The sequence below is a fragment of the Haematobia irritans genome, chromosome 1, assembly GCF_050003625.1.
Source record: "Haematobia irritans isolate KBUSLIRL chromosome 1, ASM5000362v1, whole genome shotgun sequence".
NCBI classification, from domain to species: Eukaryota; Metazoa; Arthropoda; class Insecta; order Diptera; family Muscidae; genus Haematobia; species Haematobia irritans.
Window position 1 is genome coordinate 63,965,527 of NC_134397.1, and position 22,616 is coordinate 63,988,142.

The window sequence follows — 22,616 nt, forward strand, 5'->3', positions numbered from 1 at the left end:
GTTGTCGAATATGCTCAGTTAAGCATAACACTTTGCTACATATTGATCCGCCTTGCTCTGCCTCTTCATCTGCTCAATCGGTGGAGCCGTCAGCCACGTCGCCTGAACAGCCAGACAGAACCCAAGCCGTATTAGCTTCTTCGAGCGATGCCATGTCATCTTCGAGTGGTAGTGTGTTGTTAGCGACAGCAATAATCCTTGTCAAAAATAAAAATGGAAACTTCGTCCCATGTCGTGCAATTTTGGATTCTGCATCCCAAATAAATTTAGTTGCAAATCGTCTTGTTAGGCGCCTTGGTATGAATTGTAAACGAATTGCAGCTACAATTTCTGGTATAGGTGATGGAAGTTTGGAAGTTGACAAATCGGTTGACATGAGGATAAAATCTCGAATTGGAGATTTTACCACAATATTGTCCGCAATGGTGGTGCCCACAATCACAGATTATCAACCTAGCATAAACTTGAATGCCCTGGACTGGAATATGCCTAAAAACATTAATCTTGCTGATCCCGCGTTTGACAAGGCGGGAGCCATCGATATGCTGATAGGCGCTGAATTGTTTTTCGATTTAATGTCTGTGGGACAAATAAAGTTAGCTGCTAACTTACCAATTTTACAGAAGACTCTATTTGGATGGGTAGTTGCTGGAGGTAGTTTTCGCCCTCGGCAAACTTGTACCCTTGCCCTTTCATATAACGATGCCGAAGAAGAAGAGAAGCTTTCGACAATTGTAAAGGCATTTTGGGAAGTCGAAAGTGATTTCTTAAACAATGTGGCCATCAGTGAGGAAGGCGCATATTGTGAAAAACATTTTGTCAACAATTTCATGCGCCTGACTACAGGGGAGTACTCAGTTCGATTGCCTAAAATTGAAGGCGATAATGTTTCATCATTAGGAGGTTCTTACCAACAAGCCTTACAGCGGTTAAATTCATTGGAAAAGAAATTTAGGCGTTATCCAGAAATAAAGGCAAAATACACTGCTTTTATGCGTGAGTATGCTGATTTAAATCATATGTCGTTAATTTCGCCACAAGATTCCCAGGTCAAATATTTTTTACCACATCATTGCGTACATAAGCTGGACAGTACCTCTACAAAATTAAGGGTGGTTTTTGATGGGTCAGCTAAAACAACAACTGGAAAGTCATTAAATGATATTTTATACGCTGGACCCACTATTCAAGCAAAGCTGTTTAATACCCTGGTCAGATACAGATTTTTTAAGGTGGCACTGAGTGGAGATATTTGCAAGATGTATAGGTGCGTGCGTGTGACCCATCCCGACGATTATCTCCAATGCATACTTTGGCGAGAAAACGAGGTTGATGACGTCAAAATTTACAAGTTGAATACCGTCACTTATGGTACGAAACCAGCAGCATTTTTGGCCATCCGTGCAATGCACCAACTATCATTTGATGACGAAAAAATATTTCCCCTTGGCTCCAAAATTGTTCGTCGTGATTTTTATGTAGATGACATGATTTCTGGTGGTAATTCTGTTGAAGAGGTGTCTGAAATACGGCAGCAAGTGACCTCACTTCTAAAAGGAGGAGGATTCCTAATACGCAAGTGGATGTCTAATGAGCCTGCTGTTCTGGAAGGTGTTCCATCTGCAGACTGTGAACAATTTTTGAAATTTCACGATGGCACTGATGTCACAAAAACTCTTGGGCTCGTTTGGGATCCGAAAGGTGACGATTTTATTTTCGTTTTCAACCCTATTGATGATTGGAAAGTGGTGACAAAGCGCTCCATATTATCGTCCATAGCTCGGCTTTATGACCCCTTGGGTTTGATTGGACCAGTTATCACAAAGGCAAAGGTTTTCATGCAAACCTTATGGAAATTGAACTTAGATTGGGATGAAAGTTTGCCACAATCATTACACTCATCATGGATGGAATATATAAAAAATTTTACTTCACTTCAACGGTTTACATTTCCTCGTTACATTTCGATGACGTCTGCATCAATCCAAATCCATGGATTTTGTGATGCTAGTTTAGTTGCTTATGGTGCATGCGTTTATGTTCGAACTGAGTTAAATGGCATTGTGAAATCATCATTATTGTGTTCCAAATCGAGAGTTTCGCCTTTAAAAACTTTGACTGTACCAAAGCTTGAGCTTTCAGCCGCTTGCCTTTTGGCCGATCTTGTGGACAATGTTGTCAAAACAGTATCTCCTCAATGCGACGTGTTTTGTTGGTCAGATTCGATGGTCGTATTGTCATGGATTCGAGAGTTACCCTCAAACTTTAATGTTTTCGTATCAAATAGGGTTTCTCAGATTCAATCGCAAGAAACACCAATGTCATGGCGCTACGTTCCAACCAAACTTAATCCGGCAGACATTTTATCGCGAGGTGCAACGCCAGAGGAGCTACTCAATTCACCACTTTGGAGTGATGGTCCAAACTTCCTTTCAAATGAAATTAGTACTTGGCCTGGCAATAAGGAATTCTTGGTGGATTTGCCTGAACGTAAAAGAAATGTTTTCCTGGCTACTGCTCACACAGATTTGTCGATACAGTGTAAGTATCACAATTCATTTTCGAAAATGCAACGTATATTTGCTTATGTATCTAAATTTATCTACCCTAAATTGAGAGGTTCTTCGTTGGAACTAACTCCGAGTGACTTAAAAGCTGGCACTAAAATTTTAATTCGAAACATTCAAATGATTTGCTTTCCCGATGACATCAAGGCATTAAAGGCGAATAAGGCGATTTCTTCATCCAGCAAGTTATCATCATTGATGCCCATAATAGATGATTTTGGATTGGTTCGAGTTGGCGGACGCCTTGAACACTCAAATCTGGACTTCGACGCGCGCCATCCCCTGATATTGCCTAAAAATCATCCCATTACAACTGCCGTGGTGATGCATTTCCACAACAAATTACTTCATGCAGGAGCCCAATGTCTACTAGCAGCTGTTCGACAGCAGTTTTGGCCCATTGGTGGACGAAAATTAGTAAGCTCCATTATATCCAAATGCGTTCGTTGCTTTAGAATGAAGCCAAGGCTCATGAAGCATGTAATGGGTGACCTTCCCACTGATCGAGTGAGGCCTAATAAAGCATTCCACACGACTGGTGTAGATTTTTGTGGTCCCTTCTATTACAAATCGGAAGTGAAAAGCCGTCCACCAGTAAAAAGCTACGTTTGCATTTTTACCTGTTTTGCGACAAAGGCAACTCATTTAGAGTTAGTTCAAGACTTATCGACGCCTTCATTTTTGTGCGCACTTCGACGATTTACTTCTCTCAGAGGCAAGCCAGCCACGATATGGTCGGATAATGCAACAAATTTCGTTGGTGCCAAAAACGAATTAAATGATTTGAAGCAAATGTTTTTGAGACAATCTCATCTAAATGCGGTTCACGATCAATGTCTCAATGATGGCATAGAATGGAAGTTCATTCCTCCCAGATCTCCACATTTCGGTGGGCTCTGGGAGGCTGCTGTTGGACTTAACACCCTAACCTTCGACGAGCTAAGGACTGTGGTATGCCAAATATCGGCAATTTTAAATTCCCGTCCGCTGTGCCCAATATCGGAAGATCCAGACGATTTGGATGTATTGACACCTGGGCACTTTTTAGTTGGTGGCCCTTTGATTTCCATCCCAGAACCGAACATGGCCTGGATTGACTTCGGTCGTCTTAATAGCTGGCAAAAGGTTTCAGAGATGCAACAAAATTTCTGGCGAAAATGGAGTACATCATACCTTTCACTTTTACAAGAACGCTCAAAGTGGCAAACCAAGGGCGAAGAAATTTCACCAGGATGTATGGTTCTTGTTAAGGATGACAATTTACCCCCATTAAAATGGCAAATAGGACGTATAACCGAAATCATAAAGGGAAAGGATGATGTCGTTCGAGTTGTAAATGTGCGAACTAGCTGTGGAATCTTTAAAAGAGCTGTCAACAACTTGGCCTTGCTTCCTATTGATTCTGTTGAAGCCAACAGCCTTCAACGGGGGGAGGATGTTAACTTCAAGTCCGGCCCTGTGCAGCCTGATTGCATTAGCAAAGAATAGATTTTGTCTGCGTATCTTTGTTATTGTTTTGTATATCAACATATTTTTCTACCTGAATGCATTTCTAAAAATATTTGCAAGTTCATACATACATACACCTATGCACATACATATTGCAACTGTCTAGCCGTCGTCTGCGGTGCATTGGTTGGGGCATCCCTTTGTATGCATGTCAGAATGTGTATGCTTAGACATTTGTACATACAAACCCTTTATTTTTTGTACATAAATTCTGTTATTTTAAGATTTTTTGAAACAAATATATTTTTGGTTTCTTCATTCGATACACAGAAGCAAGTGAATAAAGTCAAGTTCAAGTCGGAACTTTAGTTTGAAATTAAAACTTTAAAACTTCGCTTTTTTATTGTCGAGCAAATAGCCTGTAAAAAATATTACAGGCTTAAACACAGACCTTAAAAGGATGCTCGCATGGAAAAAATTTGGCTGCAATGAAGAGGTGATCGCCGAAACTGCGGCCTATTTTGAGCCAAAACCGAAGGTGTACTACCTAATTGGTATCAAAAAATTGGAAGGTCGTTATAATCGTTGTATCGCTCTTGAAGGGAACTATGTTGAATAATAAAAACGAATTTTGACAAAAAAAATGTGTTTTTCTTTGTTAGACCGGGGACTTATCAGCCAACCTGTTAGTTTGAAAAGTAGCCCTCTAGCTTCGTTATTCGTAAAATATATTTGAATATATTATTCGTAAAATATATTTGAATATATTATTCGTATAATATATATTAGAATATAAACAAATACTATCAAAATTCTACCACCAATGAAACCTTTTTAATCAGCTAATAACTTGAAAATACCTTTCTAAATATGCCTTGAGTCACACTTTGATATTTGGAAGATATTGATGTCTATTGAATTTTCCCAGAAAATTTCAATCGAATTTTTATAAAAATAAAATTGATGTCAATCGCAATTTCCTAGAAATTTGTGATGTCTACTGCATTTTTATAGGAACTAATATGGACAATGATTTGATTGATCTAGGTGAATGAACATTTACATTTTTTCCCCGCAGAGCATTTTGACAAATGAAATGGAAAGGTGAAACAAAATAAATTATGATTGAAATAGTTTATGGTAGCAAGAAGAAAATTCTGGAAAGATCGGTTAAAAATACTTTAGACAAACTACATATGTAACAATTCGATTAAAGCAAAGCGACATATAGAAAAATTCTAAACTAATGTGTTTCGGATGTTATTATAACAGTTATTGTTAATTGATATAGGAGAATTAATTTAGTTTCGAAAATAATTTATCCAGCCCATTTGCCTATCCACGTTTACATAATAATATATATATTTTTTACTTTTTAGAATTGATCAACAAATAGATGCATATTAAAAAAAATCTATATCAACTTTGTTTTAAAATTCACATTAACTACGTATTTAAGCAAGTAAGTATTAGGAAAAAAGCAGACAATATACAATATCTCAACAAATATAAGCTCTACAGTCAACTATACAGTTATTTGCAATTTTAATTTAAAAACAGAACACATAACATATCCAATTGTTCAACTACTACTTACAGGCTGTGATTTTGTTTGGGTGTGTATTCAATTTGGTTATTTTGTTTCATAAAACAGACACAATGAAGGAATTCGATTGCAATGAAATATAAAATGGAATTTATATGGATTAAAATACAGAAATATAAAAGAGATGTGAAAGTATATTTCTAAAAGTATTAGTGTTTGTTGTTCAAACAAAAACAAAAGAAAACTAAGGCCAAACACACACACAAAAAAACTCAGAAAACAAAAACGATGTGCAAAACAAATGATTTGGGAATTTGTTTGTTTGGTTTTGTGTGGTAAAATTAAGGTGTTTTTTTGGAGAAAAGTCACTTCCGATATAAAGAATATCAATAAAAACATTTTTTTGCGAATTACTTACATCCTTGCATGGCATCTTCAGCATAAGGATTGATTTCAATCAACAAGGCATCCTTCTCAACAAAAAGTTTATACATGTTTTGCAACATTTCGACGGTATCGTTGGCATGCTTATCACCCAATCCTACTTTTTGGACTACTTTTAGGGCTTGTTCCTTGGTAAGACCTTTCTTAATATCAATGGGCTCATAGATAATGGCATCAGGATTTTCGGCGGCAACTTCTTCAATGTTAACACCACCTTGTGACGAAGCAATGACAACGGGACCCTTAAATTGAAATTTATATCAAAATTTTTTTAAAGCTTAAGTATATCCTAATTTCACGCAATCACAAATTACATTGAATGCTCTTTCCATCATTACGGCGAAATAGAATTCACGACGAGGGAATTTACGTTCAGCAACCATAACTTTCTTGCAGATACGACCAGCAGCTCCAGTTTGTTTGGTTACCAAAAGTTGATTGATCATTTTGGATGCAACTTCTTCGGCTTCTTTGGGGCTAAAAGAATTTGTCAATTTGATGTTATACTAAATAACTTATTTGAAATACATACTCATTGACCACTCTGACACCGCCTTTGAAGCCATTCTTGAAGGCACCTTTACCACGACCACCAGCTAACACTTGGGCTTTCAAGACTAAGTTGTTGGTATTGAGCTTTGTAGCAATATCACGGGCTTCTTGAGCCGAAGTAGCAACGCCGAATCTGGAAGGGACAAAACAAAACAATATTGAGTTTAGTCTTATAAGAATTTTGGGAAAATTTCCAAACAATTTGAATTATAAATTTTTTCCCCAAATTATTTATAAACATAGGTATTTATGATTTAAGATAAAGAATATATTAAATATATATTAAATATATTAAATATATATTAAATATATTAAACATATTTTTCCCACATTTGATGAGAAAAAAGCGGAAACTTTTCAGATATCAATGATTTACACCCGATATCTACCATTACAGACAACTTTTACTAGGATGAAATACTCTGAAATATTACCAGGAATACAAGAACATTTGTATTGACTGTTTCGCCCTTCAATGGATTCAACCCCTGTTTCGGCCGAACATCAAAAAATATTTCGGAGGTATCCTATCTCGCCCCAGTAATGAGATTTCTTAGTGTATCAAAGATTATCCAAATGTTTTACACAAATATTGAGACGCTTAAATTAAAATGTTCATCTTACAATAATTACAAAACGAAGTTAGAAAGACACCATCTAAAAAAGCAAAAATTTTACCATATCTTAATTTAGTTGTAATGTTTTCTGAATCAACAGTGTATCCTTGCTAAAATAGCAAACTTTTGTTTAGTCTAAATAGCAGTAGGTCCGACATATAAGACTGAAGACAAAACTACTGCAACATCTAACATATTTAATCTTAGAATAGGTTAGATATAGTGTATAATCAGTCCATTACAATACCACACGTGGTAAAGTTCTCTGTTATTAAGGAGTACAACCCGACTCTATGATTAGCTCAATGTGAAGGCACGTCCTTTTTATAGCGGTGGAACCACCTACGACAATCGAATCGAACATTTTTCAAATTTAAGTCACGTTTTTATTAAAATCAAAAAAAAAATGCTAGATAAAGGTACATATCGGTTTCCCTGTTGGTTGACATACAACTATGCCAGTTTGTGGTTTGACGAATTTCTCAACTTAAACTTTGAATTGAATTTACAAATTTTTTTCAATTAAAATATTAATTGTTTCTACTTATTGTTTGATAAAAACTAATATTATTTACAAAAAATAATTTGAAAAATAAATTTTTTATAGGACCAAATATTTAAATTGGAATTTGATGATTTATGATAGCAATTTTGTGGTTGAAGAAATTTCAATTAATTATTATTATTTTTATTTGTAATTTGAAGCCTATAGGCCAATTGAGGTAAATTACCATATATACTAATCAAAAATAACGCCTTGAGGCAGAATTTCATGACTGAATAAAACAAACATTTTTTTCTGTGCACGCATCGCTTATTCCATTGTTATAAGCTGGGCCAGGTTTCTGTTAGCCACAGATGTGGCTTCAGCTCTAGTTGTCCGATCATTATTCTCCAGACCATGTTCACTTTCACCTAGGGCTGTCATTCGGGATCGATTTTTATAAACCCGGGATTCGGGATTTCAAAATATGGAATCCCTGGATTTTTTCGAGATCCCGAAATGTTCGGGACTTTTTTAATATTTACTAATAAAAATCTACAGCGACCAACAATTTTTGTACATTAAACCATTTTAGTTTAATTCAATTTTATTAACAAAATAACATAAGAGTAAATTAAAAAGCAATTTCAAATTGCTATAATACTTAACGAACACTTAGTTCAAAGCATTTTAAGGATTTCGATTGGATTAGGTATATTTTCGTACACTTAACAGGTTGGCTGATAAGTCCCCGGTCTGACACATAGATGGCGTCGTTAGTATTAAATGCATATTATTTTTATATAGTACCAACCTTCAAATGATTCGTATCAATTAGTTTGTGAGATAGAGCGTCTTTTGTGAAGCAACTTTTGTTATTGTGAAAAAAATGGAAAAAAGGAATTTCGTGCTTTGATAAAATACTGTTTTCTGAATGGAAAAAATACGGTGGAGGCAAAAACTTGGCTTGATAATGAGTTTCCGGACTCTGCCCCAGGGAAATCAACAATAATTGATTGATATGCAAAATTCAAGCGTGGTGAAATGAGCACGGAGGACGGTAAACTCAGTGGACGCTCGAAAGAGGTGGTTACCGACGAAAACATAAAAAAAAATCCACAAAATGATTTTGAATGACCGTAAAATGAAGTTGATCGAGATAGCAGAGGCCTTATAGATATCAAAGGAACGTGTTGGTCATATCAATCATCAATATTTGGATATGCGGAAGCTCTGTGCAAAATGGGTGCCGCGCGAGCTCACATTTGACCAAAAACAACAACGTGTTGATGATTCTGAGCGGTGTTTGCAGCTGTTAACTCGTAATACACCCGAGTTTTTCCGTCGATATGTGACAATGGATGAAACATGGCTCCATCACTACACTCCTGAGTCCAATCGACAGTCTGGTGAGTGGACAGCGACCGGTGAACCGTCTCCGAAGCGTGGATAGACTCAAAAGTCCGCTGGCAAAGTAATGGCCTCTGTTTTTTGGGATGCGTATGGAATAATTTTTATCGATTATCTTGAGAAGCTAAAAACCATCAACAGTGACCATTATATGGCGTTATTGGAGCGTTTGAAGGTCGAAATCGCGGCAAAACGGCCCCATATGAAGAAGAAAAAAGTGTTGTTCCACCAAGACAACGCACCGTGCCACAAGTCAATTAGAACGATGGCAAAAATTCATGAATTGGGCTTCGAATTGCTTCCCCACCCAGATCTGGCCCCCAGCGACTTTTTCTTGTTCTCAGACCTCAAAAGGATGCTCGCAGGGGAAAAATTTGGCTGCAATAAAGAGGTGATCGCCGAAACTGAGGCCTATTTTGAGGCAAAACCGAAGAAGTACTACCAAAATGGTATCAAAAAATTGGAAGGGTTATAATCGTTGTATCGCTCTTGAAGTGAACTATGTTGAATAATAAAAACGAATTTTGACAAAAAAAAATGTGTTTTTCGTTGTTAGACCGGGGACTTATCAGCCAACCTTCTTAAAAATATCAAGGCATCCAAATTCTTATCAGATAAACGCCATATTGTCATATTGTCGACGGTCCTTTTATCATTGCTAATCCCGTCCCGAAAACCCCGTGATTTCGGAACGGGATTTATACCGGGTGACAGCCCTACTTTCACCCCACCCTCCTGTTGTTTTCTTTTTTTACTTGGACTAATTACTTTCGTGAATGAAGCAAAAAAAAAATGTTTTTATATATCAGGCCTATGCAAGATTGCGATTCATAAACTTACTTTCAATTAAAAAAAAATAATATATCGGGTGTTCCTCTAAATTGTGATAAATTGTGTTATCGTATGACATAATTGATAATATTACTAGGTAAGCATTCCAAAGTGCATAACGCCAAAACATAGTTCTGATAACAAATATACACAGTAGAGGTGTGCGCGTGACACGAAGTTTTCGTGACACGCGTGATTCACGCGTGAGTCACGTGATTCGTGAATGAAATTTTGACCAAATCACGTGAATGTGCGTGAATGGGACTGATCGTGCGTGAACATCAAATTCTGTTCGTGAATGTGCGTGAGTAATTTTTTTTCAAAATCACGCTCACGACAAAATTCACGTTCACGAAAAAATTCACATTCACGAAAAATTCACGCTCACGACAAAATTCACGCTCACGAAGAAATTCACGTTCACGAAGAAATTCACATTCACGAAAACTTCACACTCACGATGACATTCACGTTCACGAAAAATTCACTCTCACGAGAAAATTCACGTTCACGAAGAAACTCACATTCACGAAAAATTCAAGCTCACGATGAAATTCACGTTCACGAAAAAATTCACATTCACGAATTAATTCAGCCTCACGAGAAAAGACACGTTCACGAACCTATTTAAGCTCACGACAAATTTTATATTTACAAAAATGTCTTGCTCACGATAAAAAGTATGTATGGAATATCTGAAATACTAAAAATTAGAAATTGTATTGGACTTCATACTAGATTTTATTAAAAACAACATTTTCATTATTCATGTTTCGCAGCTAACATTTATTTTTTAATAATTAGCTTTAAAAAGTAAGATTTACTCAAGTATATTTTACTAAAATTTTTAAACATGTACACAGTCTTACACAAGTTTACATACCCCTGAGTTTTTAACCTACTAACCAAACATCTTTCTTGTTGTTTTTTATAAACCACACTAAAAAAATTCTGAATAATGTGTTGGGGTATAACTGACGTCGTCATTCCGGTTGTAACACATTGAAATACTGCTCTCATACAGAATAATATTCTGGGTCGTGGTGAAACTCGATCTAGCGATGCCGGTCCGCATGTTGAAACCAAATTTCCGAACGAAACAAGCTATCGATATAAAACTTGGTATAAGTAGTTGTTATTTATGTAGGTGGATGGTATTACAAATGGTCCCCCATATTTGGCTTCCGGAAGAGCAAATTTCCATATGGGTCCTTAGTTATATATAGCTCCCATTTTAACCGCACTAGTAATATGATCTTCTTTGAATGGTATGCTTTAGGGAAAATACAACAACACACACAATTTAACGTAATTTTGGGACTGGTTTACTTGCTAGATATGTCGAGGACAACCATTCGGACGAAAGATAGTTTTCTATGCATTCAAGACATTTTCTGCAGCAAAAAAAAGCCATATCTATCGCTATTCTTTATAACGAAGTCAATTGTTTCATAGTATTATAATTTCATGTATTATATGATCTTTGACTACATTTTTAAACATAAGCAGCATTTTATTGTTAGATATTGCCACAGATTAGATATCAATCACAGAATTAATAAGAAACAAGAAGCCTTATTTGATTAAACAATAATTGATTTCTTCCAGCACTTTCAATGAATTACTTAATTGGTTGTGGTCGAAACTTAATTTTTTAATTGAGGCAATAATTATTTATTGTATTTTTTATTTATTTATAATTATTGGTTTCTTCGATGAAGGTAACTTTACAAGAGTTTACACTTTCTTATGTGCTTTCTGATTATATTATAGTTGGATTTTTTCTTTACACGAAAAAATATCAGTAAAATATTTCCAATTGAAAAGTTGATTGGAATTGAAAACGCAATCAATTAATTAATTAACTTATAAAATTAACTTGTTAATCAAAATAAATAATAAAGCCAACTAAGATAATGATTGAACATTTTTACATTTTTAAATTGAAAACATACTTCCAAATATAAAATTAACAATTTTCGGAAATAATTGTTTTCATTGGTTCATTAAATTTTGGCTTAGATCTGAAAAAATAATTCTATATAGTATAATTATAATATATGTAATTATAATATAATAAAAAATAAAATAAGTAAACAATAACACTATAAATCATTGATTGCCTCAATTAAAAATTAATTAAGTTTTTCGGACAAAATCAATTCAAATTTTAATTGAGTTTATATTTTGATTTGATTAAAATGTTAATTGTATCTGTTAATTTTTTAATTGAGTACGTTTTCAATTTCAGATTTTTAATTAGAAATATTTTGGCGAATTTGTGTGGGTAGCTCATTTGTATCACAAGCGAGAGTGAGTAAGTTTTTAAGTTTTGTAAGTATAATAGTCGTGAACGAGCGTGAGTTGATTTTACATCGTGAGCGTGCGTGAATAGTTTTTATGAATCGTGAATGTGCGTGAGTTGCATTTTACATCGTGAGCGTGCGTGAATAGTTTTTATGAATCGTGGGTATGCGTGAGTAAGTTTCGTATGTCGTGAACGTGCGTGAGTTGTATTTTACATCGTGAGCGTGCGTGAGTAGTTTTTTTCGAATCGTGAGTGTGCGTGAATAAGTTTGTTGTTCGTGAACGTGCGTGAGTAGTTTTTTCGAATCGCGAGTGTGCGTGAATAAGTTTGTTGTTCGTGAGTTGATATTTCCCGTCGTGAGCGTGCGGTAGTCACTATTCTGCAATCGTGAGTGTTTATCTTTGCAGGTTTTTGGTTCGTGAGCGTGAATCAATAAAAACCTTCGTGCGTGAATGTTACGAATTTATTCGTGAGCGTGCGTGAGTGTGAGCAATTCAAAAACGGGCGTGCGTGATCGTGCGTGAATATTACGAATTCATTCGTGAGCGTGCGTGAGTGTGAGCAATTAAAAAACGGGCGTGCGTGATCGTGCGTGAATGTTACAAATTCGTTCGTGAGCGTGCGTGAGCGTGAGCAATTCTAAAAAAGGCGTGCGTGATCGTGCGTGAATGACATTTTGAATTTGTGAGCGTGCGTGAGCGTGCGTGAAAAATCCCTCACGCGCACACCTCTAATACACAGACCTAAAAAAAAGCTTTATGTTTTTATATACACATGTAAATAGAAACACAATTTCTTTATAATTTTACATGATTAAATTAGAGTGTGTATTTGGAGGGCAACTTAATTAAAAGTGGTTTAACACTTGAGACCGCAATATAAATCTCACATGAATATACTGAAGTGCTAATAAATGAGTATATATATACCACTCTAAGGTATGAGCTATACCTGTTCATATATTATCATTTTGGCAAATTAGGTTGGCCACCCTATCTACAATAGTATAGTTCTATATTTTAAAATGTAATAAATTACCATACATTTACTGATGATAAGCCAATAGTTTTTATTTTATTTTATTTTTTTTGTAAAACACTTGTGTACACTTCTGATTGAATTGCATTCATATAAAAATAGAAACAATAACATTAATTTCTTTGCAGTCAACCATATGGTTTGTAAAGGCAATAACCAGCCGGGCAATTCATGCGCGAATTTTTCATTGATCAAAGGTTAAACTCAATTTTCTTTGAATGTCGTTTCTTTTCTTGATTTTTTTTTGCGTTTTCTGTAGAAATAATAGTTTTGTAGTTACCACATCTACAATACTATTGTTGATATAGAAATGATCAATCTATGGCCACAAAAAAAAAATATTTGAATTTATACAAGTTCATTGCCTTGTCTTTGCGAAAAATGTGTTGTAGAATTCAAGGTCGAATGAAAATTATAAACACATAAAAAATATCGCCAAAATATTTCTAATTAAAAATGTAATCAATTTTGAATACGTAATCATTTAAAAAATTAACTGATACAAATATCTAATAACATTAAAAATAAGAAATTTGTGAGTATTCTTAAATTTTTTTGGAGTAATATTGGACGAGAATTTATCTTTTTGACCTCCATGTTAATAGCGACGACTCAGGTACTACTGCTGGTTTACTACAATTGTACAACATCTATTTAGTACCATTTACTGATTCTAATCAATAAGAGTTCTTAATTCTATTATAATTGTTTTAATTTCAGCCTAAAACCATGCGTTGACTAAACTACAAAAGTAGGTTAACCAACAGAGGAAATGTATGCTTGTCACTTGAAAAAAGTTTTTGATAGTCAACTTTGCTTTAATAATTCTTTAATATGATATTCACGTTTTCGTGAACATTCAATTAATATTGTGATGGAATTAAAAAAAAATAATTTTCCGGTGAAGATCAAAATATCCACAAAATATTCACAATTAATTGAAATGAATGCAAATGGACCTTTTCTTTGACACCATAAAGATCATATTACAATGGGGAAATTTAGAAACGATTGAAATGTTGAAAGCAATATTATGGATATTTAATCCAAAATCTGACAAGCGATTAAACTGGAACTGGAATGGAAATGTTGAATGGGACTGTTAACTTCTCAATTGTATGGCTATATATAATCCCACATTATTCAGTGAAAGTAGAAATTGAACAAAAATGTAGAAATCGGAACGATTTTGCTTCAAACGAAGGGATGGAATTATACATTAGTAATAACATACACACCAGAGAACTACAAAGCCCGTGAGTTAGGAAGAATAGGAACTACCACTGTGGTATCACAATGGAATGAATAGTCTAAGTGAGGCTGAAATATCGGGCTGCCACTATACCTAACCCAGCGATAGTCAACCTGGTCCCTACCACCCACTAGTGGGCGATATGGACATTTTGGTGGGCGGTATGGTTGTGAAGTGTTTTCCTCCTGTGAGCTCTAGGAGCATGTCCCGCCTTGAGTCTGTCTACAATGCGGTTGTGCGATATGTTTATGGCCTTAAACGCTATGAAAGTTGTTCGTCCTTTTCAAGAAAGTTATGTGGAGTCGAATTTAAACAACTGATGAACATACGAATTCTCATACTATTGCATACAATTATCTATACCGAAACACCTACATACCTTTATGAGAAATTACGATTCGGAAGGACTAACCGGAGAATCCTCCTAATACCTCAACAACACCAACTTCCAATTTCAGAATGGCACTTTTTTTCTCACAGAATGCCGTCTTTGGAACTCTTTGCCTTCATCAATACAATTTATTCACAACGCTAATATGTTTAAAAAATCACTTTACAGATTTTACTCTCAATAGTCTGTATTCTTCATTAATTTTGTTGTCTTCTTTGCACTTTCATTGTTAATGTTTTTATGAATAAGGTCGTTAATCTATTGAAACGTCGTTTATGTATTTATTATATTTTATATACTTTATGGTATAAATTGTTTAAAATTGTAACTCTACCACATCAAATCACACACTGTAATCAAAAGATTATAATGTCTTATTGTGTGCGAAACAAATAAAATTGAAATTTTAAAAAATTATATATTTTAACTATCTTATTGCTTTTAGTTTTATTTAAAAGATAATGTGCTGTAAATGTAGAAGCTTACAATGCGAAACAAAGTTTCGAAAATGGCGGATAATGAAAGTTGTGGCAACATAAAATAATACCTCTTTTATATCCAAATATGTGGAAAGAGGTATTCAAATTATGAATACCTTTTTCCACCTCATATTTAGTCGAATCAGGATTTAGGGCTGTTAACCACATTATGAACAAAGAAAGAAACCGCCTTACTATTTCTGAAAGAGGAGACCTTCGCTTGTTTTTGACAAAAATAGAACCAGATATTAAATATTTAATTTGGCAGCATCAGCCTCAGGGATCCCATTAAATACTCAATATTTCATTATACTTAATTAAAATTACTTAATAGAATGCAAAAACCTAATAAATAAATGCAGTTTATCAATAAACAACACAGTGGATTAGGTGGGCACTAAGAATATTTTTCTATCACTCGAGGTGAAAAAGTGGGCGGTAAGTAAAAACAAAGTTGACTACCCCTGAGCTAACCTAACATAACTAACATATCCCAAGGTAACTAGAATCCGTTGATTTATAATATTATGGCTAATGGTTGAAGGAAAAAATCCAAGAGATAACAAGTTAATGTGACCCAAACTTAACATAAAACGCATACTAGGATAAGGTCTGTTTAAGTATACACACAAACAAAATTTTTCTGGTTCAATCACGAAATTAATTGATCCAATTAATTTTTTAATTGAAATGTCTTCAATCACAGAAATGATAGTATCAATTAAAAAATTAATTGAAGGTCAATTAAAAAATTAATTGATCCAGTTAAAAAATTAATTGATACTATTAATTTTTGTTTCAATTAAAGAATTTGTTGAAACAATTAAAATTTTAATTGAATATTTTTAAAGCTCAATTAAAATTTTAATTGGAAAAATTTTCGTGAAATTTTTTTCTGTGTAGTGACAGTCCGTTATTTTACGCTCACTTAGGCTATTGTAATACGGACTTCTCTCTTATCAATGGCCGAAGCCGATTCCACATTCAGCTCAATTTAAACGTTTTAGAAAGTATTTAATGATGTATGTTTCGCATTTTACTAATTACGTTTATATAATAAAGATATAATGTTTAGCATCAGAAAATTACTCTCTTCTTATTCTGTCTTCATTGGTAAAAGTTGTGTTGCTTAATAATGTGGGGCTTGCGATTAATACGATGTTATAGATATTACCCATGCAATATGTCTAACCAAATGAATCATTAGACGTTTTGACAGTATCTAAATGAATTTTGTTGATAATCTCTGACAAGTACATCAAAAACAATTATTTTTAAATCACTAACATTTTAAAACATTCTTGAACCTAGAATCATTTACTCGAGGAAATTTGATTACGAATCAATTCACAGAGATGTCAAATTAAATGTCAATCTGAAAATTACTGTATCTAATCAGAAATTGCAGCCATTTAAAATGAGGATTAGAAAACCAATATCGAAGTTAATTTACAATGAAGTTTAATTTAGTTTTATGTTTAATTTTGATTTCAGTATAACTCTATGTTCTATTTATCGATGTATAATGACTAGAGTTGTCATTCGGGATAAATCCCGATCTGAAAAACCAGGGAATCCTGGGGTCTTTCGGGATCCCGAAAATATAATCTAAATTTAAGGTTTTTTAAAGATTTTTTTTAATAAATTTATGTATTTATTCATTGTAAACTACCCTTAAAGCATTGTCGACTGTGAGAGATGTTATTCATCACGTTTATTTGATGAAACTTTAGATGCTTGATATTTTTATGAAGTCACTTAGAACGATGAAGTACAAAAAATTAACACTATGGTACGAAAACATACCTGTAGCATAATGCAAAATAAGTTATTTAAATATGTAATATGTTACTACCTCTTAAAATCACATACTGTAATTAAAAGATTATAATATCTTATTGTATGTGAAATCTCATTCAAATAAATTGAAATAAATTGAAATTGTATAATGAAAATTTTTTTTGAGTAAGATAGCGATATGAAATTACTTTCTAATTTATTTTTGTGTTAATTTTTTGGTTTTCTTTTCTTCATCAAGTTGAATTGGGCTAAGTGCTGCCATTTGTTTGTTTTTTTAATTTTGTCTTATATCCCATTGTTGTCTTTTTTTGTTAATAAAATAAAAAATGAAGTCAAATTGGCATAATGTACTAAAATTGTTTGGTGCTGTTAAAGAATTCTGAAAATTTCGGGATCCCGAAAGATATCCCGGAAAATCTATGGATCCCGGGATTCAATATTTTGAAATCCCGAATGACAGCCCTAATAATGACATTAGAGATTTGTAAAACAACCAAAGATTTGCTTGTGTAAATGTCGAATTCAGAATACTAAGTCTTCTCAAGAAGATCAAATTAAATTAAATTTTTCTCATAATCAATTTACCGTTCCAAACTTTTTCTAGGAAATTGAATATTATTTCGTTATCTTTTATCCTTATATTTTAGCAAAATTTTAATAAAAAAAATCAATTTATCATAGTTGGTCAAAGAACGTACCAATGGGAATATTAAGACATTTATTGCAACAAATACCTTATCTGTCTCAATCGAAAATGTTGTGGAATAATATATAGAAAAGAAAATATTGTTAATTGGATTTATCTACAAATTGAATTAAACTTATGCCCTATCCCTCTATCCCGATCCAAAGCTTTCCATCGAAGGAAAATTGAATTGATCGAACATTTAAAAATAGCTATTTTGAAAATTAATATATTCTTACACAAACAACCCGAGCTTTGAAAACTAGATTGATTTCAATTCATGTGTTTGCTTTACATCGCATGCGAAATTTCAATCAGATCGGATGGAAATTGCGTCCTCAGAAGGATCATGTAGTCTAATTTGACGTTCGATTTATAGGAGATCGTACGTAATTTCAACCGGATCGCTGACCGGGAGACCAAGAAGTTAAATATCGAGAACGGTACATATGAAAGCTATGCATAATTTTGGATCGATATATACGATTTATAGGCCATTCGCATAAAAATGAAGAAGTCTGCACTCTTCATTTTCAAAATTTCATCTAAATGTTTCATTTCCTTTACTTTAAAGTGTTCATACCTGAGAAGCGGTTATCTATATTGTACACTCATAAATAATATAATTCTTTGGAATTTATATTATAGTCTACTAATAGTTATCAATATTATTACCAGCCATTACTTTTTCTAAAATATAAACAAACAAATAATTCAAAATGGTTGGCAGAAATTTCATGCGCTTTGCAAAATAATCAGAGTTGAGTATTTAACTATCCAAAAATCTGTAGAAAATTTAATATATTATTATAAAGCTTTTGCAATTAAATAATTAATCGCAGCCGATTATTTTTCTGAAATTTGTAATTATATAATTTTGGAGTGTTTTAGTTCAATACTACGATTTTTATTCCACAAATACGATTAAAAAAAAAAAACAAAACCCGTTAATTCAGTCTATGTCTTTTAATAGTTTTTTTAGAACTAACAGACCTTTTAGTATTCAATATTCAGTAGTTAATTATTATAGTAATAAAAAAAAATTTGTAAATTTTCTGCATGAAAAATTGCTATTTAAATATTTATTTAAATTTTTATTGCCGCAGCACAACAAAATATTTTTTGTCTTCAATCACGAAATTAATTGATCCAATTAATTTTTAATTGAAATATCTTCAATCACAGAAAAGGCAGTATCAATTAAAAAATTAATTGAAAGTAAATTAAAAAATTAATTGGTCCAATTAAAAAAATAATTGACACTATTAATTTTTGTGATTGATTTTTGTTTCAATTAAAAAAATTGTTGAATCATTTGAATTTTTAAGTGAATATTTTTTAAAAGTCAATCAAGAATTTAATTGGCAGAATTGTCGTGAATTTTTTTCTGTGATGTTGTAAAGGTGAACTGAGATGTGTTCAAATATGTTGCCGATAGCATGCCCCATAATATAATCCTCCTTTTTACTCTTCTCAATTTTATTTATCATGGAGTCATATTTTGCCCATATGGAGGACTTTGAGCTTTTTGTCTCATTTGTACTCAGTGTTTTGACTGGGACAAATTCAACACGAGGACAATTCGATGTGAAATAAATTATTAAAAAAAACTTAGGCTTATGTTCGATAAGAGGAAGCATAAGTTTTTCTAATAAATAGAACTGATAAGGATATAAACAATAAATCAATAAACAAATCGACTTTTGCGATCATTGACTTCGCTACTTTCGACTATTTGATGAATTCTTACAATACAAAGTTCTACATAACGTTACGTATTCAATGCAAATTCTACTTTTAGATTTTCTTTTTTTCTCTTGATAAAACAACGTCGTAAACAATGTCTTGACCATCTGAAAAAAGGTGCATCCTCAAGAAGATAGATTGAAATATCGCAAAACGTCGCTCTCTAAATCTATCAGAACCAATTTGTCTATGTTCTACGGAAATCTTAAACGTCTAAACATAAATTTAGAATATCTGTTTATGTGATATTCCAAAATTATGTCATATTAGATCGAAAATGTAATTTCTAGGAGTTCAACTTCTATCTATAATATTACCCATAAAATCTGAACACAATCATCTATATATCGGGTCAAATTTAGATATAGCTCACATATAAATGTAAAAACAATTGTCATATTAACGCCATTAAACACCTAATTCCATTTTTATAAGACACTCAGTTGTGGTTGTTTACGAAATCCACAGGTATTTTGTCGGAACGTGAGACATTAACACTTTTTTCCTCGGAGAGGAGCGAAATAAATCTTCCGTTCCGGATACCTGATAATTTCATTGAAACTGATATATTTTTTATTTTTGTGGACATATAAAAAAATATATAACACGATATACAACCACCTGTTGTTTGTTGCAGCTAAGTATTTTGCATAAATAACTGGTATTTAGAATTTTAATATTTTACTCAGAATATTCAAAAGCATTTTTATGCCTCCACTTATACCCCCACAGAACAGATATGGCTAAATAAACAAACGATACTTACTTTGGTGTTGCAATATTGCCATCATTCAAAAGTTTATAGGATACATGTTCTTGGACGTTTAGATTACGTTGTTGTTGGCTTTGAGCAGCAGCGACTGATCCCAAGATCTACAATACAGAAAAAATCAATGCAATTATCGTAATTAAAAATACAGATTTGATAAAGTATGTATACACTATAGCTCCCCCACCTAGAACGACGTATGTTGAATTAGATTCACGGCCAAATAAAAGCTTAAATTTGACGCACACAAAATTGATAATGAATGATAATCAAGCAAACAAACAAATTCAAAACAACCAAAAATTGAGACCAGAGCCAAAAAATAACTGGTAGAGCTAGACAACAACAAGTCACAAGATCTTCAAGTGAATCACTCTCTAAGGCTCTAAGACATAAATATTGTAGGCCATTCATGTGACGTCAAAAAACCAAACCAAGAACTGATTATAAATGGCCGGTGGGTGATAAGCCCAATATGGGACTTCGCGAGATGCTGGGCATGCTACAAACAAAAATTAGGTTCCCATTACCCACGCGCCATATAAAATGCTTAACACAACAGATTCGATCTTTTACCTTCGCCGCAGTAGCAGAAAAATTTAAGGTCAATGATAAAATCAAGTGAAAAAAATTAAAAATACCTTCACTTTTTTATTTCCTTCACATTCTTCAACAACAACAAACGCGAGCAATGCGACAACAAATAAGTTCTTACTCCATGAACTCGAAAAAATTCACATTTGTTACGTCACACATTTTTTGATAAAATTCTATCTTTGTCCGTTTTTCTTTTATGCACAGAATTGTTTAAATTTTTATTAGATGTCCCCTACCTCTACCTCATCACACCCCTCCAACACTTGAAATAAGTATGAATTTGCACCAATTATGTAAAAAGTCCAAAAACTTTGCATAGATTTGTTAACAATTACCTTTTGACCAACTTTGGGATTGATTATTTCTTTCAAAACACTGCTGCGCGTAATCAAAGAAGCCATTTTAATCGAATATTCTATGAAAGAAAATGAATTTAATTAAATTCTAATTTGAATTAAATGAAAATTTAGCCCTACCGTGGAGCTAAACGTCAAGACAAGTGAATTGAATGAAAAAAGCTGACTCAGTAATGCCACATCGCATAAACTAGTTTGACATTACAATTAAGTAATATGGCAACACATCTAAAAAAGTGCTACCCACTTAAAAGCGTATAGAATAGTGTAAATACGCTACACAATTCAGTATTAACGAATATACAATTTTGAAATGCTTGGTGTAAATACGTCACAAATAAAAAAACAAGCCAATAACTAGAGAGAAACTACGTATCAATTGAGTTATTTATCTGCTTTATATTGAACTGTTTTTGCTTTGGGCTATTCCCCATCAAGTTATAATAAAATTTGCAACAAATATGTATAATCTCCCTGCCAGCATTTCAAAGTTCCATTTCATCCTCATCGCTACCACAGACTCGTAAGTGACACTACAACAATCGCCAACTGTGATGGGGAAACGTTTGAAAAAGTATGAAATGTACTTGAAAGCATTTTGCCATCGCTATTATTACAAGAGCCGTTTTATATTTTGTGAGACACCAAGCGCAACTAGCTTCTTATAATTTATTTAAATAAAATCGATAATGAAGTGCTGAAAACATAGTTATTTCCCTTACATAAATTTCATACTTTTCATACGCTTCCCCCATCACAGTAGGCGATTGTTGTAGTGTCATTTACGAGTATGTGGTAGCGATGAGGATGAAATGGAACATTGAAATGCTGGCAGGGTAGGCATTATCTTTTTCATATAGATTTGATTAAGAGTTAAGTTTATCCGGGCGACAGTGGTCGTGTCGAACATATCTCACAACCAGAGAAATGGTTGGTTGCAATTCGATAATTACAATGAGGAAATGATGTCAGTAACTTATTTTTTGTTACAAGAACAATGTTTTGATTATTTTCCCCATTATACATCCAACACGACCATAAAAAAGTTCACAGGATCAAAACGAAATTCCCATAACCATTCAATTGGTTACAATAACCAATGCCGATAAATTTGGTTTTATGCTGCATAAAATTGTTGAGCTAACCACCAGCATAGTGAGACTTATATCATGGGAATCAACAAATGGCTGGTACAACCAAAAGTTGAGTATACTAATAGAATCACAGTTCAATTATAGGACGGGCGTAAGGTAGTTGTTGCAACAAATAAATATTTATATCAACATCGACATGGT

The 22,616-nt window shown here is 33.4% G+C and overlaps 1 protein-coding gene and 1 long non-coding RNA gene across 2 annotated transcripts in view; one reads left to right on the forward strand and one right to left on the reverse strand.

The window, feature by feature from the left end:
• Positions 1 to 21,521, reverse strand: part of ScsbetaA (Succinyl-coenzyme A synthetase beta subunit, ADP-forming) — a 28,933-nt gene extending 7,412 nt beyond the window's left edge. Inside the window, exons 1-6 of the mRNA XM_075290586.1 lie at positions 21,442 to 21,521; positions 21,301 to 21,380; positions 20,366 to 20,472; positions 6,539 to 6,691; positions 6,321 to 6,483; positions 5,981 to 6,248 (exon numbers count right to left, since the gene is read on the reverse strand). Coding sequence (XP_075146701.1) covers positions 5,981 to 6,248; positions 6,321 to 6,483; positions 6,539 to 6,691; positions 20,366 to 20,472; positions 21,301 to 21,366 — 757 coding nt within the window. The 5' untranslated portion in view covers positions 21,367 to 21,380; positions 21,442 to 21,521. The remainder of the gene's footprint in view (positions 1 to 5,980; positions 6,249 to 6,320; positions 6,484 to 6,538; positions 6,692 to 20,365; positions 20,473 to 21,300; positions 21,381 to 21,441) is intronic.
• LOC142238826 (uncharacterized) lies at positions 13,298 to 15,306 on the forward strand. The gene is made up of 2 exons (XR_012722831.1): positions 13,298 to 13,862; positions 13,967 to 15,306. It is a non-coding gene; the product is annotated as an uncharacterized LOC142238826 (long non-coding RNA).
• Positions 21,522 to 22,616: the final 1,095 nt, after the last annotated feature.